The sequence below is a fragment of the Zonotrichia leucophrys genome, chromosome 1 (assembly GCF_028769735.1).
Source record: "Zonotrichia leucophrys gambelii isolate GWCS_2022_RI chromosome 1, RI_Zleu_2.0, whole genome shotgun sequence".
Taxonomy (NCBI): Eukaryota; Metazoa; Chordata; class Aves; order Passeriformes; family Passerellidae; genus Zonotrichia; species Zonotrichia leucophrys.
The window spans coordinates 116307220-116322441 of NC_088169.1; the positions used below are offsets into that span (position 1 = coordinate 116307220).

The 15222-nt window shown below is 54.6% G+C and overlaps 2 protein-coding genes across 3 annotated transcripts in view; both read left to right on the top strand.

The window, feature by feature from the left end:
* C2CD3 (C2 domain containing 3 centriole elongation regulator) overlaps positions 1-12100 on the top strand; it is a 40167-nt gene extending 28067 nt beyond the window's left edge. Inside the window, 7 exon segments of the mRNA XM_064729171.1 lie at positions 194-294; positions 1206-1418; positions 3160-3368; positions 4126-5611; positions 6240-6345; positions 11429-11601; positions 11603-12100. Of these exon segments, the coding sequence (XP_064585241.1) occupies positions 194-294; positions 1206-1418; positions 3160-3368; positions 4126-5611; positions 6240-6345; positions 11429-11601; positions 11603-11714 (2400 nt within the window). The 3' untranslated portion in view covers positions 11715-12100.
* Positions 12101-12302: 202 nt separating this feature from the next.
* Positions 12303-15162, top strand: LOC135455715 (putative mitochondrial transporter UCP3). 2 transcript variants are annotated; one of them, XM_064729149.1, is made up of 5 exons: positions 12303-13968; positions 14081-14291; positions 14459-14656; positions 14794-14895; positions 14978-15162. In XM_064729149.1, exons 1-5 carry the CDS (start codon positions 13843-13845, stop codon positions 15160-15162), a joined length of 822 nt encoding a protein of 273 aa, XP_064585219.1. In that variant the 5' UTR covers positions 12303-13842. The 2 variants fall into 2 exon arrangements, with proteins under 2 accessions (XP_064585219.1, XP_064585228.1); XM_064729158.1 differs by having other exon boundaries at positions 14403-14656; positions 14978-15065.
* The last annotated feature ends 60 nt before the right edge of the window (positions 15163-15222 follow it).

The window sequence follows — 15222 nt, forward strand, 5'->3', positions numbered from 1 at the left end:
GAGTTAACAAAAGCGTCTGAAATGAAAGTGTTGTGAAATAGTACTTTGGCTCAGTGCTGGGAAATCATTTGAAAACGTAAAGCTATTTAGAAAGCCTGAGGTTTTTTAGATCAGCAGGATAGTACCTCAGTTTCTCTTATTTTCTTATTGTGAAAGACTCATGTAGAGTGTTCCTTTTTCCTCTCCATGCCAGGTGAAGGTCAGCTTTCCAGCATGTCCCAGTAATTCTGCACACTTGTCCACGCAGATGTTGAACTCCTTGTCAAAGGAAGTCAGCGTTCCTGCTCGAGAGCAGTAAGTCCACAGGCTGACAACTTTTTGGTTATTTTCAGGTCTCAGAAATGCTTCTCTAAAGCAAATTGGCTCTACTGGAGAAATGGTACACCTTGTCAAAGTGTGCCCACTGTGTTTGGGCTTAAAAATTAGTGGGCATTGCCTTTCCCAGTGGGAGAGAGGTGCAGGAGGAAGCAGTCCTGGGACAGGTTCCTTTTGGCACAGCCCAGATGTTCTTTTCCTTGTCACTGATACTTCCTGATTTGTTTCATTTGCACCTTGGTAAATAAGGATTTATTTGCCATTGGTAAATGGTAAATAAATAAATAATAATTTATTTACCATTGGTAAAAAGGTGCCCTTGTTAAAGCTGGCAGGTACTTTATCCAGGTCCTGATAAGAATGAGGATTGTGTCTGTATTTGGTTTTATTTTTAGTAAGTGTAAATTAGATAGAGTATTCCTGATGCCTCCCCTTTATTTTGCCCTAATTTCTGCCCATGACCAGTGAATGACAGCTGGTGAAAGGCTGCAGTATTGCATATTACAGGAGCAGGACTGTCAGACATCCTGCAGTAATTCTGCTTTCTGTCCCTTCAGATGAGCCAGAGTGGCTTAGTTTATTATTTGTTTGTTTAGCCTGCAGAGACGATCCTCTCCCCATTTGTGTCTTTGAGGTTTGGAGGGACTGGGTGCCACCACTCTGGGCTCTGAACACCGGCCTTGGGAGCTGCCTGCCAGCCCCACTGTTACCTTGGCTTTGGCACAAACCTGGGGCAGCAAATGCCGTTCCTGTGCACATTTGGAATTACTGGTTTCACCCACGGGTGGCTCTTTAGTGGATTTGAGACACGGGCTGCTCTCAGGTGGCAGACTTTGCCCTGTGGGAGGCTGCAGGCTGGATTTTGGGATTGAACAGAGGGCTGTTTTCAGCAGGATGGGCCCCGCTGGCACACAGCCCCCCCGGCACGAGGAGCACATGCAGAACGTGCGCCGCTTCCACGAGTGCCTGCAGCGGCAGGAGGGCAGCCCACGGAGATTGCAGGGATCCCTGCAGCGGCAGGACAGGAATGGGAATGCATGCCACGCCACCCGGAGGGACACGGCACCGCTGGCCTCGCGCGCCGCGCTGCTCACCGCGCTCAGGTAACTCCTGCAGCCCCTCAGTGTGCTCAGGTAACCCCTCAGTGTGCTCAGGTAATTCCTGCAACCCCTCACTGTGCTCAGGTAACCCTGTAACCCCTCAGTGTGCTCAGGTAACCCCTGTAACCTCCTCACTGTGCTCAGGTAACCCTGTAGCCCTCAGTGCTCAGGTAACCCTGCAGCCCCTCAGTGTGCTCAGGTAACCCCTGTAACCCCTCATGTGCTCAGGTAACCCCTGTAAGCCCCTCAGTGTGCTCAGGTAACCCCTGTGGCCCTCAGTGTGCTCAGGTAATTCCTGCAACCCTCACTGTGCTCAGGTAACCCCTGTAACCCCTCAGTGTGCTCAGGTTAACCCCTCACTGTGCTCAGGTAATTCTGCAACCCCTCAGTGTGCTCAGGTAACCCCTGTCAACCCCTCAGTGTGCTCAGGTAATCCTGAGCCCCTCCAGTGTGCCTCAGGTCCTGTAACCCCTCAGTGTGCTCAGGTAACCCCTGTAACCTCCTCACTGTGCTCAGGTAACTCCTGCAGCCCCTCAGTGTGCTCAGGTAACCCCTGTAGCCCCTCAGTGTGCTCAGGTAACCCCTCACTGTGCTCAGGTAACCCCTCAGTGTGCTCAGGTAACCCCTGTAACCCCTCACTGTGCTCAGGTAACCCCTCATGTGCTCAGGTAATTCCTGCAACCCTCAGTGGCTCAGGTAACCCCTGTAACCTCCCACTGTGCTCAGGTAACCCCTGTAACCCCTCACTGTGTCTAGGTAACACTGCAGCCTTCAGTGTGCTCAGGTAATTCCTGTACCCCTCACCTGCTCAGTAACCCTCATGTGCTCAGGTAACCCCTCATGTGCTCAGGTAACCCCTGTAGCCTCCTCACCCTGCTCAGGTAACCCCTCACTGTGCTCAGGTAACCCCTCAGTGTGCTCAGGTAATTCCTGCAACCCCTCAGTGTGCTCAGGTAACCCCTGTAACCCCTCAGTGTGCTCAGGTAACCCCTGTAACCTCCTCACCCTGCTCAGGTAACTCCTGCAGCCCCTCAGTGTGCTCAGGTAACCCCTCAGTGTGCTCAGGTAATTCCTGCAACCCCTCACTGTGCTCAGGTAACCCCTGTAACCCCTCAGTGTGCTCAGGTAACCCCTCAGTGTGCTCAGGTAACCCCTCACTGTGCTCAGGTAATTCCTGCAACCCCTCAGTGTGCTCAGGTAACCCCTGTAACCCCTCACCCTGCTCAGGTAACCCCTGTAACCCCTCACTGACTAGATTCTAGGTTAAAATGAGGTATAAATTCAGAAGATTAGTGTTTATTATCTGTGGGAATGCAGGAATGAAAGAGACTTCCTGGGGTATTTCATCCCTACACAAGCAATGTATCTCAGAATCCCTAGATCTTTTACACAAAGCAGTCCTTAGATTTTTATCAAACTCAGCCATAAGTCAAGTAATATCCTTGGCTTTATGACTTTTCTTGGAAGGTCATCTCAAATCCAATTCCTTTGATTAAGTAAGTTTAGAACTAGTTCTTTTTTTAGCTTCCAGCCCAGGTTTCACAGCCAAGTCAGGATTTGTTCTGGAGTGTTATCCTCTCGCTTAGAGCACCCACAACACTTGCCTACCAATCTGCTTTTCAGTAAAAACGTTTAATCCTTTATCTGCATATTTACCTGTTATTGGCTAGAATGACCCAGCCTAAACCCAGCTGCCACAGGCTTATTTTCCCCCTCTGACCCAATTTCTTACCACTGCTTGCAGAAAGAACCTGAGTGAGCTGGATGAGGTTCAGAGGTACTTCAGTGAGAAGCTGACCAGGTCTTTTCCCGACTTCAGCACGTCCAGGCCAGGCCATGAGGAGCGGCAGAGTGACCATCAGGGCTCCATGGGCAGAGAAGGGGATCCCAAAGGCTGCCATCTCTTGGAAAAATCCAGTCAGTTGGTGTCCCAGGTCAGCAGCCTCATCAATGGTGAGTTGTTGCTGTGAGTAGCAAAGTGACAAGGAAATCCAATCCCTGCTGGTGCTTTTAAATAACTTACCAGAGCAGAGAATAAACTGGAGCCCAGAGCTACAGTTGCTGCCGGTTGGAAAGTTATTCCATGCTTTTTCTGCCCAGGCTTCCTGCAGGGAAGCAGCATTTCCAAGAGATGAAGGGCACGTCCCTCTTACGCCAGAATTTTCCACTCTTCTGCCACTTTGATCTTCTCTTTTTTTTCCTGCTCTTTATTCTCCAAGGTTTTGCTCTATGTCCTTTCTCATCCTTAGCAATTGTTTTTACTGCTTTTTTACATGCCTTCCTCTACAGTCTGTTCCAGACTCTTCCTTCTCCCTTTCCAAATGTCCCCCACCATTGCCTTGGATCAGAACTTGCCTCAGAACAGTTGGTCGCTTTACCTAACACTGGTGAATTCAATTCTCAAAGGATGCAAGCAGTGAATAGGATCTGCTCACTGGGGAGCAAAAATAAGTGATGTGGCTTTTTAAAGAATTTGTAAAAGTTCCCGTTAATTTCATCCTGAATGCTTCTGTTTTTCCCTTAGCATTTCTGTTCTCCTGGCCTTGTCAGTGGGTGGCAGAGCAGAACATGCTCACATGTTTGCAAAGCTGTGCGTGTTCAGCTCCCAGCCATCCTTACACCTGGGACTTGGTGCCCAAACCCCACATAAATCAGACTTTAGCTGAATTGTTGCTCCATGCATTCACTGATGCTGTTTTCTGTTAAGCAGACTTGCAGACCATGACTAAGAGCAGCGAGGCAGCCTGTGGGGAGCAGCAGGAGAGCAGCAGGCAGCGGGGCGCCTGGGCTGTGCCCGGCTGGCAGGGGGCAGGAGGCAGCCCTGCAGCTCCTGAGGGCCCGCTGGAGGTGCCAGCTGTGCCCAGCATTCCCAGGGACGCGCAGCAGCCGTGCCCTGCGGGCAGAGCCGTGTTTGGCAGACACATGTTGCACCAGCTCCTCGGCCCCGTGGTCCCTGAGGATGAGCATCCTTTTGGCCAGGAAAATGAAGGTGCTTTTGCCACCCAGCCTCACAGCGAGGAGGAGTATGAAGAAGATGTGATAGAACCACGAACTCTGAATGAAATAACCACCATGACAGACAGGACGAGCCCCTGGTCCAGCATCATCTCCGAAACAGGGCAGGGGGCTGAGCTGCAGCCTCTGGAGCCCAGGCCTGAAGGGCAGCATTCCGTAGATGTGGGGTGTTTCCAGAGAGGGAACAGCAGCACCTTGTCCAGCATGCTGCAAGGGGACAGCCAGGGCCTGCCCAGCGCCCTGAGCCCACCCGTGAGCCCCCGTGTGGGTGGGAGCAGCCCCTGGGGAGCTGCAGGAGACCTGCAGGGCTTCCACAGCAGTGCAGGAACAGCAGCAGGAGACTTCCAGGGCTTCCACAGCCACACAGGAACAGCAGCAGGAGACTTCCAGGGCTTCCACAGCCACACAGGAACAGCAGCAGGAGACTTCCAGGGCTTCCACAGCCACACAGGAACAGCAGCAGGAGACTTCCAGGGCTTCCACAGCAGTGCAGGAACAGCAGCAGGAGACTTCCAGGGCTTCCAGAGCCCCACAGGAACAGCAGCAGGAGACCTGCAGGGCTTCCACAGCCACACAGGAGCAGCAGCAGGAGACTTCCAGGGCTTCCACAGCAGTGCAGGAACAGCAGCAGGAGACTTCCAGGGCTTCCACAGCCACACAGGAACAGCAGCAGGAGACTTCCAGGGCTTCCACAGCAGTGCAGGAACAGCTGCAGGAGACTTCCAGGGCTTCCACAGCAGTGCAGGAACAGCTGCAGGAGACCTGCAGGGCTTCCACAGCAGTGCAGGAACAGCAGCAGGAGACTTCCAGGGCTTCCAGAGCCACACAGGAACAGCAGCAGGAGACCTGCAGGGCTTCCACAGCCACACAGGAACAGCAGCAGGAGACTTCCAGACCATAAAGGAAAGTGTGGAGCTCCATGCAGGCTCCAAGGAGCTGCTGCCATCCCCAGGAGACATGGGTGTGAGCAATGAAAAAGGCACTGAGAGAGAGGAGGAGGAGGATGCTGAGGCTGTAAATGGGGGTCATCAAGGCAAGGAAGGCAGTGGTTCTGATGAGAACTGTGCTCAGAGTGTATCAGCCCAAGCTGGCTCGGAAAGAAACAGCGAGAGCTTCCCAGATGACAGCAGTGAGGAGCCAGTGGAAGGCTCGGAAAACCCCATCAAGCAAAAAGTCACCTTGTATCCTTTACTGAAATGTTTTCTTAAACACTTGCATTCGGTGACTCTGCTGCTTAGTTAGAGTCTCCCTGGCCTCGGGACAGAGAAATGTGCTGTGTGAAACTTCCCTGGGAAATGAATCCAGGCTGGAGATCTGGGAGGGTGTTGGAGGACCCCCTTACACTGTTTCACACACTGTAGTGATGACTTTCTTGAAACTTGCAGCCAACAAATTTTGTGATTTGTGAGAGGCACTTTATTTTGGGTAGTTCCCACATGTCTTGTTGCATTTTCTCTCCGCGTTATTTTCCCCCATGTGTTAGAGCTATTGTGTCTCTCCTGTATCAAAAGAAACATGCTTTATTTTGCTTTTAAAATACTTCCTAATGTTTCTTGCACAAATTACAAATCTTGAATTGAGTGCTGGAATCTTTGCAGGGTGAAGTCCTCTGCCAATTGGTGAGGTGTTGTTTTAAAGTGAGTCAGTGTCTCATGCTCTGCAAGCCCAGGTGAGAGAACCAAGTGTTCAGAACAGTGGAATATTGGTTAAAACAAATGAAATTTACTGGGACCTGTTAACAGCTGAGGCTTTTTCCACCCCTGGACCTCTGCGTGCTGCCAAAGGTTGTTCCTAAACAGCTCTGCTCAGATCTGATCCTGGGGTTGTTCCCAACTTCTTCCTTCCACCCCAGGAGATGGAAGCCTCCATGAGACTGCTCTGCTCTACTTCTTCCCATCCTTCCACCCCTCCAAAAGTGAGTATGGGATGCCCTTGCCTTTATTGTCCAGCTTAGTCCATCCCTTGAGGCAGGAACAAAAGTTCTCCCTTCCTTTGCCTGCCAGCACTCAGCTTAGGTGTGATGGCTTCCAGCAGTGTCAGGGGAATGTTCCTGACAGCTCTTCTCTCCGTGAGGATGGTTTTAACATCCATGGCTGTGTTCCCTGTGATCCTGTATGCCTCTCTATCAACCAGCAGGCTCAGGAAATGCTGCTCCATCAGGTCAGTGGGAGTGGCAGGTGCTCACTCTGCACTTCCTTGTGCTTTAGTGTGAGGTGACACGCCTGGTTCTGAGAGTTCCAACCTGTGATTGACAAACTTCAGATTATCTCTTTTAGATCAGGATGAAATGAGGGAGTTTGCAGCAGGAGGGGGTTCCTGGAGAGGGATCTTGTGATGATTCTGTGTCCCAGGGAGCAGTGGAATGGCTTGAGTGGTTGTTCCTCCTGCAGGAAAGCTGTGGATTGCTGAGGTTTTGCTTTTTTTTTAAATGTTCATAAGGGTTTATTTACTGTCAGAGGTTTGTGGCTCCAACATCTACATATTTATCTTAATTTCAGTTCATAAAGAGGGGGTATAAAAAGGGATTTTTTACACAGGCATATAGTGATGGGATAAGGGGAAGCAGTTTTAAACTAAAAGAGGGGAGATTTGGATTGGATATTGGGAAGTTTTTCCCTGTGAGGGTGGAGAGGCCCTGGCAGAGGGTGCCCAGAGAAGCTGTGGCTGCCCCTGGATCCCTGGAAATGTTCCAGGACAAGCTGGATGGGGCTTGGAGCAGCTGGGACAGTGCAAGGTGTTCCTGCCCATGGCACAAGATAATGAGCCAAGCTTTAAGGTCCCTTCCCGCCCAAACCATTCTGGAATTCCTGATCCTTTTCCAGCCCCAGCTGTGCTGTGGATCTGGGTGTGCAGCACCTGGGCTGTTTGTTTACCACTCTTAGATAGGGTGATGCTTTAGTTCCTCTCTGTGTGACCTCTGAAACAAACCCTTCAAGGGACATTGATGTCACTGGGAACAGCTTGCCTGATGAATCAAAAGAGACTCAGACAGGCTCTGATAGCTCTGAAGTCACAGAAACCTCTGGTTTAATACTAATACCAGCTTGCCTTGAACTCCCTCTCTGCAGCTCTGAGCTGAGTGGCTGGAACTACAGCCCTGCAAATTATTACTAATTAGGTAAAATCTTGGCAAGGCACTATTTGGATATTTTGATCTTAAAGCACTTAATTTGAGGATTGGCTGGCACTAATCCTTTGCTGCAGCACTTGTGGGATGTGTGAGACAGGATTTGGTTGTGCCTTGTTCATCACATTCCCTCTGCGAAGAACCAGTTTTTCACTGCTGCCAATACATAGAGTTCAGAAAAAAATGCTTCCCCATAGTTTTGTTTTTAGTTCGGGACATCAGCTTCTAAATGTGGCCTTGGTTTGGTTGTGCACAGGCCAGCAAACAGCCGGCGTGACAGCAGGGCTGGCAGCCGAGCTGTGCACTTGGCAGCTGGCAGACATCCCTGCTGGCCTTGCAGGGCCCTCCCTCCTGCCCTCCCAGCTCCTCCTGGAGTGACACAGCAGCGCTGGGCTGTGGAGCTGGGCAGCCCCAGCACGGGGGCTGGCAGCATTGGGGACAGAAGCATTGTCACAGCTCCTGCTGAGAGAGCACGGGGCCCTGAGGTCAGGCTCAGCCTGGATGCTGTCACACCTCCCAGGGATCAGACTTTTGTAGAGCCTCACAAAACCTCTCTGTTTTTTCCTTGTTTTCTCCATGACATCAAACTAATGCTTCCCATTCTTGGGGTCCTTCCCAGCTCTTGTCTTCCACACACTGGGGCCTAGAGGATAGGTTTGGAAAATCAGAGCATTGATAAACTCTTCCATAAAATGCCAGAATCCCAGAATGGTTTGAGTGGGAAAGAACCTCAAAGATCCTCTTGTCCCACCCCCTGCATGGGCAGGGACACCTTCCACGGTCCCAGGTGCTCCGAGCCCCATCCAGCCTGGCCTTGGGCACTGCCAGGGATCCAGGGGCAGCCACGGCTGCTCTGGGCACCTGTGCCAGGGCCTGCTCACCCTCACAGGGAGGAATTTCTTCCCAGTATCCCATCTAGCCCTGCCCTCTGGCACTGGGCAGCCATTCCCCTTGTCCTGGCACTCCAGGCCCTTGGCTAAGCTCCCTCTCCAAATGCAGTGATATTTTTCCTCACTCACCTCTAGGAATATTGCAACAGGATAAGAAACTTACATGGAAACCAGTTTTACTCTGAATAATTAATATTTGTGTATACATAGACTTACCTTCAGTGTGAATTAGAAATAACACAGCCTTGGGCAGATTCACAAAAACAGCATTTATCCAAAAATGCCAACAGCAGCAGCTGCCAGAAAAATCCTTTCTTAGTTGTGTTGTTTCTTCTTGATCTGCTGGATCTTTGTGATTTCCTTGCTGGGAAGCAGGATCAGGTGGCAGTGCCAGGGTGGACTGTGGCCTGTTAACACAGATCTGTTCACCCTCCATCCCTGGGCACAAACCCACTCAGCCACAGGGCTGAAACATCCTCTGCCCCCAAGCCTGGAATTCCCTGACCTTGGGAGAGGCCGTGCCTCCCACCGTGGATCCATGTGTAACTCGTGGATCTGCCCTAGCCCAGCCCCTGGCACTCAGTAATCCCTGTCTGGCTCCAGTGCCATTCCTGCAGGGAGTAGAGTCCCACCATGTCCTGTAACTCGTGGATCTGCTCCAGCCCAGCCCCAGGCACTCAGGCACTCAGTAATCCCTGTCTGGCTCCAGTGCCATTCCTGCAGGGAGCAGAGCGCAGCGTGACCCGCGGCACACGTGTGCCCTTTCCTCCTGCACCTTCCCAAGGAACACGTGTGCCTCCTGGCTGAGCCCCAGGCACTTGGAGCTGACAGACAGACAGGAGGACACCTGGGATGGGCACTGGCCTGAGGCTGTTCCTGGGCTGAGGAGTGCTGTAAACACGGCATCTCAGATGTGTGCTCTGGAAACTATGCAGCAGGATCAGACTGGCAGCCAGAATTTGGCGGTGAGGTGGGTCAGAGAAAGGTCTGATGTCCAAAAAAAGAGCAAGGGAGCTGGGGAAGGGGCTGGAGCACCAGGAGGGGCTGAGGGAGCTGGGAAGGGGCTCAGCCTGGAGCTCAATAAGAACAGGAAGTGTTTTAAACTGTTTTGCCCGCAGGGTCCTGGTGCTGTTTCTCTTGAGCATTTTAGGAGTGTTAGATGTTAGGAGGGAATTTTTGACTGTGAGGGTGGGCAGGCCCTGGCACAGGGTGCCCAGAGCAGCTGTGGCTGCCCCTGGATCCCTGGCAGTGCCCAAGGCCAGGCTGGACAGGGCTTGGAACAGCCTGGGACAGTGGAAGGTGTCCCTGCCATGGCAGGGGTGGCACTGGATGGGCTCTAAGGTCCTTTCCCACCCAAACCATTCTGTGGTTCTGTTCCTTACATTGGAAATGGGAGCTGCCGGCTCTCCATCCCTGGCTTTGCAGGACACGTGGGATATGGGAAAGGGGAGCAGTGGGAGGCAGGAAATGCAGTTTCATGCACTTTGTAATGGGGTTAGCTGGCAGACTGAGGGAGTTTCCTAGAGAGATGCTTTCAGATGCTGTGCAGAGCTCAGGGATCAGCCCAGAGCCTGCTCACTGCCCCTCTCCAGCCACTCCTGACCATGGGGCTGTTCCTTGGACAGCTGGGCAGAAAACAGCATGGGATGGGTGAGCTGCTGTCCTGTCTCTGGACAGCCCTGTCCAGGGGAGGTGCTTCGCCCAGCAAGCAGCCCTTTCTGCTGGTTTTTAAGCTTCTTCTGTGGCCAGGTCTGCATTTAATCTCTCTTGGCTCCTTGTATTTTGGTTTAGGAAATTGATCCTGGAGAATTGTTAGGAAGAGCAAAGCAAGGGTTCTCCTCATTATCCATGTCTGTTACTTCAGTGCAATAAGAAGGGGAAGTGGTTTAAAGTATTTTACCTGCAGGCTGTAATGCACGGGTTACCAAACACAAGGACTCTCCTATTCCTGAAAAAGCCATTTCCCTCTCCAGACAGTGCATCTCAAAGTGCTCACAACAGGGTCCTGGTGCCATTTCTTGGGAGGGAGCTGGGCACCTCAGGAGACCTTTCCAAGGCCCAGGGATGTAGGTGAAAGGCCAGCTTGGCAGATCAGCTTTCCCAAAGACATTCCTGGCCCCCCAGCTTCCTCCCTTAAAGGCTCCCTAAGCAGGATTGCTTTGCTCAGTGCTCCACAGCACAGCCCAGCTCTAAACTAGCTGGGGGGATTTGTGGTTTTTTGTGTTACTGAAATTACTCATTTCCTGGTGCTGCTGGAGCATCAGGGACACAGCCAGGCTGCTGGCAGGGCACAGAGGAGATGACACTGGTTAAGCCAGGGCTTTTCCTCTCCTGGGCTGCTGCCTTGGGGTCCTTGCAGGCACCTGAGCCTGGCCCATCCATTTATCAGGGAATCACAGCGGTGGTTTGGGCTGGGAGGGACCTTAAAGCTTATCCAGTCCCGTCCCTTGCCATGGCTTCCAGGTGCTCCAAGCCCCATCCAGCCTGGCTTTGGGCACTTCTAGGGATCCAGGGGCAGCCACAGCTTCTCTGGGCACCCTCTGCCAGGGCTTCATCACCCTCATAGGGAAGAATTTCTTCCCAATATTTAATCTAAATCTTTCCTCTTTTAGTTTAAACCCCTTCCCTGCCTTGTCCTGTCAACAGGCTTAGGATTTGTTGTTGACAGAGCATTGCCTCTCCTCTGTGAGATTTGGTCTTCAGGGTTCTGGAAATTATAAAGTAAAACAATAATGGAAAGCCAAAATGCAGTCAGGTCCCAGTGACTACAGCACCGCCATTCCTTTGGCTTTGTGCGGGGAGGCTTTGGCCAGGGGCGGGCACTCACAGGGTCACACACCAGAGCCCCATTCTGGGTTCAGATCATTCTCTTTCTCCTCGGGGTGGTTTTTCTGTGTATCCAGCTTGCCGCCCTCTGCCCAGCCCTGTGGTTTGCCGCGGCTGAAGGCGGAGCTCTGACCCTGCCTCTCTCCCCAGGGCAGCAGTGGAGCGGTGCCTGCAGGGATCCCCTACCGGAGAGCGGCTCGGCCCCGGCCCAGCCCGCAGCTCTCGCAGGAGGAGGCCCAGAGGATCGCCAGGATCTTCTCTGCTCAGCTCTCCACCAAGGAATAGTGCTGCCCAGAGACCCTGCACAGCACAGCTCCTCACCAGGCACGGGCAAAGGCAGAGCCCCCCGGGGAAGGGGAGTGGAGGCCACAGCCTTCAGGCTCTCCTTTTAGTTTGCCTCATGGGTTGGTTAATTGGAGTCCCCTGTTTAGAAGGGCTTAAAGCCTGTGGCACCCACAGGGAGCTGTGTCCTGTAGGGGCAGGTCCCCAGTGAGACACACCCCTGTGGGTAACCCATGACCTGTTATCTGCTCTCCAACTAGTCAAGTTTTAGGATTTATTCCTGTGAAATAGCCCTTTCAAAAATAGTTGGTGGGCAGCACAACTCTGTTTCCTCAGGTGCCCAAAGTCTGTGTGAACACAGACCAAGGGCACATAAAATCTGGTGGGTGTACAAAAGAGGGTGACTAGAAAGATGAGACTTTTATATTTATATTTAAATTATTTTTGTACACCTTTCAGAGAACAGACTTTGATGCCAGCAGAGCTCCGTTATTTTTGTACTGCTCTCTCCAGTGTTTGTTTCAATAAAATTCCCGTTTTCTTGTCAGCCTGTGCAAAGTGTCCCTATGGAGGGCAGGAACCTTTCCTCAACAGTAGACAGGAGTCTCTCCCACATGAGCTCCAGGTCAGAGAAATGCTGCTGGAAGCTGGGGTGGCCAGGAACACATGGAAAGAGCAGGGCTTTGCCAAGGAGTCGAGTGTCACCCTGCAGCACAGCCCCATGGGGGCCAGGTCACTTCCAATCTGAGCTGCTTTTCAAGCCACGCCTGGAATTCAGGATTTCAGCGGCCAAAGGATCAGCATTCCCTTTTTTCTCCCACTTCTGCAGCATTGTTTTCCCTAGGGGACACCCTGAACACATCAGTCTCTGCTGGCACAGCTTGCCCTGCACTTGTGGCCCCTTCCCCTGTCCTTGCTGGTGGGGATGGAAGGCAAAGGCACCCAGTGTCCCCTGGAAGGACAGGAGTGACGTGCAGGCTGCTTTCTCCTGGTGGCATCCCAAAAAAGACTCGGGCAGGCTGCCACAGAGGAGGTCACAGCACTGACCCCGAGCTGTATCTTGGGCATGAGGTAAACACGTCTTCCTTTCAGCTCTGGGTCAGCCCTGGAGCCAGGCAGGAAAACAAGGCAGGAGCCAGCTGGAGAGGGCTGTTGGTGCCAGGCAGCTTTGGTGTGGAGCCCGAGGGATGGGGCAAAGGTGGCTCCAGGTGTCAGGACCTTGTGCATGGCAAGCTCAGGTGTGAGTGTGGAGGCTCACAGCACATCCTGAGGGGCCCTTCTGCATGTGGGGCTAACAAGCACCAAGGGTTAAACTCACAGAGTTTTTAAAAAAGGAGGGAAAGGGGCCTTTCTTCGCTCCACCCTGGCCTCCAGCCCCCTGCCCTGAGCCCAGCCCCAGTGCCCAGCCACGCTCTGAGGGTGCCATGGGTTTGGTGGTGGATTTCACCCCAAGGTGCTCACCCAGCTCCACGGGAGCTTGGGAACACGTTGCACCATGCAGGGGCAATCCTGCTGGGAGCTCAGCAGCTCTCTGGGATGGATTGAGGTTCATGCTTTGTGTTGGGCAAAGGGATCCAGCCTGCCCTGCACAAAGAGCTCAGTGCTGCTCTGCCCCCAAACCACTTGGTAAGCTTTGGGGTGAGGGTTTTCTGCATCTCGTCCTTCCCAGAGTGGTTTTAGGGTAAAAACCGCCATTCCTCCCCAGTGCAATGCAGGGGGTCTGGGCAGGGCCCCCCTCCCCATGCCTGAGCCCCGGCAGGGGGCAGAGGGCTGAGGCAGCCACCTCACTGGGTGCCAGGTGACCCAGTGCCATCAGTGAAATGCCACCGGGGGGACACTGTTTTCCTGTCACCCGATCCTGGCTGCTGGAATGCCCTGGGTGCTATATAAGGGTGGGGCCAGGGGCCGGCTCTCAGGCGCTGCCTGTGCAAGGCAGGAGCTGGAACGCCGAGGTCCCCACGGTGAGGGCACGGAGGGACGTGGCTCGGGCAGGTCACTCGGGGGGAGGTGATCTCACCCAGCATCCCCTGTGTGGCTGGGGTGGGATAGGGAAGGGTGGGCATTGGTGATCCCATGCTGAGCAAGCCCCGTGCCTCAGTTTCCCTGCGGTAGAAGGGAGCAGACAGGGAAGGATATGGATTTTGGGACTGACCAAAGGCACCAAGAGCCACCACGGCACATCATCGTCACCTCGGTCGCCAAATAGGACAGCCACGTGAAGCCCTGTCCTGACGCAGCCCGCCGGTTCCCCCACAAACCCTCCTCTCCTTCCAGCCCCTGTGCCACCATGGTGGGTCTGAAGCCCCCCGAGGTGCCCCCGCCGGCCACCGTGAAGTTCGTGAGCGCGGGGATGGCCGGCTGCATCGCCGACCTGTGCACCTTCCCCCTGGACACCGCCAAGGTGCGCCTGCAGGTACGATCCAAACCCCGGGCAGAGGGAGCGACGGGGCCTGGGACTGCCCCACCCGGAGCTGGGCACACCTGGGGGGGAGCAGAGGCTGGGGTGACACAGTGGGCACCCACAGATCCAGGGCGAGGTGCGGATCCCCCGCACCGTCAGCTCGGTGGAGTACCGGGGCGTTCTGGGCACGCTGAGCACCATGGTGAGGACGGAGGGAGCGCGCAGCCTCTACAGCGGGCTGGCAGCCGGGCTGCAGCGCCAGATGAGCTTCGCCTCCATCCGCATCGGCCTCTACGACTCCGTGAAGCAGCTCTACACCCCCAAGGGCGCTGAGAGTGAGTGTCCCCGAATTCCCTGTGCACCCCCTTCCTGAGGCACTGCCCTTTCCAGAGAGGAACTCACCCTGGGGGCACAGCTCCCTGAGATGCCCCTGTGTGGCACCGCAGGCCGCTCACCCCGGGGTCCCTGTGGGGCCGGGTGTCCCAATACCCGTCCTCTGCAGGCACAAGCATGGCTACGCGGCTCCTGGCGGGCTGCACCACGGGCGCCGTGGCCGTGGCCTGCGCCCAGCCCACCGACGTGGTCAAGGTGCGGTTCCAGGCCAGCGGGGCCCAGTGGGACAGCCCCCGGCGCTACAGCGGCACCGTGGACGCCTACCGCACCATCGCCAGGGAGGAGGGCGTGCGCGGGCTCTGGAGAGGTGCGCCTGGGCAAGGGATGGAAATGGCCATGAGGAAGGGCAGCAGGACGGGGACAGCAGGGCTGGGGCACCTGCCCAGGATGCTCCAGTCGGGGCTGTGAGCAGCGGTCCCAGCGCCACCACCCTCCTTCCCCCAGGGACGCTGCCCAACATCGCCCGCAATGCCATCATCAACTGCGGCGAGCTCGTCACCTACGACCTGCTCAAGGACGCGCTGCTGCGGGCGCAGCTCATGACAGGTGAGCACGGCACAGGGAGGGGACACGGCCGGGCGCCATCCCTGTCCCTGCAGCGTCCAAGCCCGGCCCTGCCCACCCCCAGACAACGTCCCGTGCCACTTCGTGGCCGCCTTCGGCGCCGGGTTCTGTGCCACGGTGGTGGCGTCGCCGGTGGACGTGGTGAAGACGCGGTACATGAACGCCAGCCCCGGGCAGTACCGCAATGCCCTGAGCTGCCTGCTGGCCCTGCTCATGCAGGACGGTCCCGCCGGCCTCTACAAGGGGTGAGTTCAGCTCCTGCCGATCGGCTGCGGTCACCGCCCGGGCCGCGGCACAGAGCCCCACACA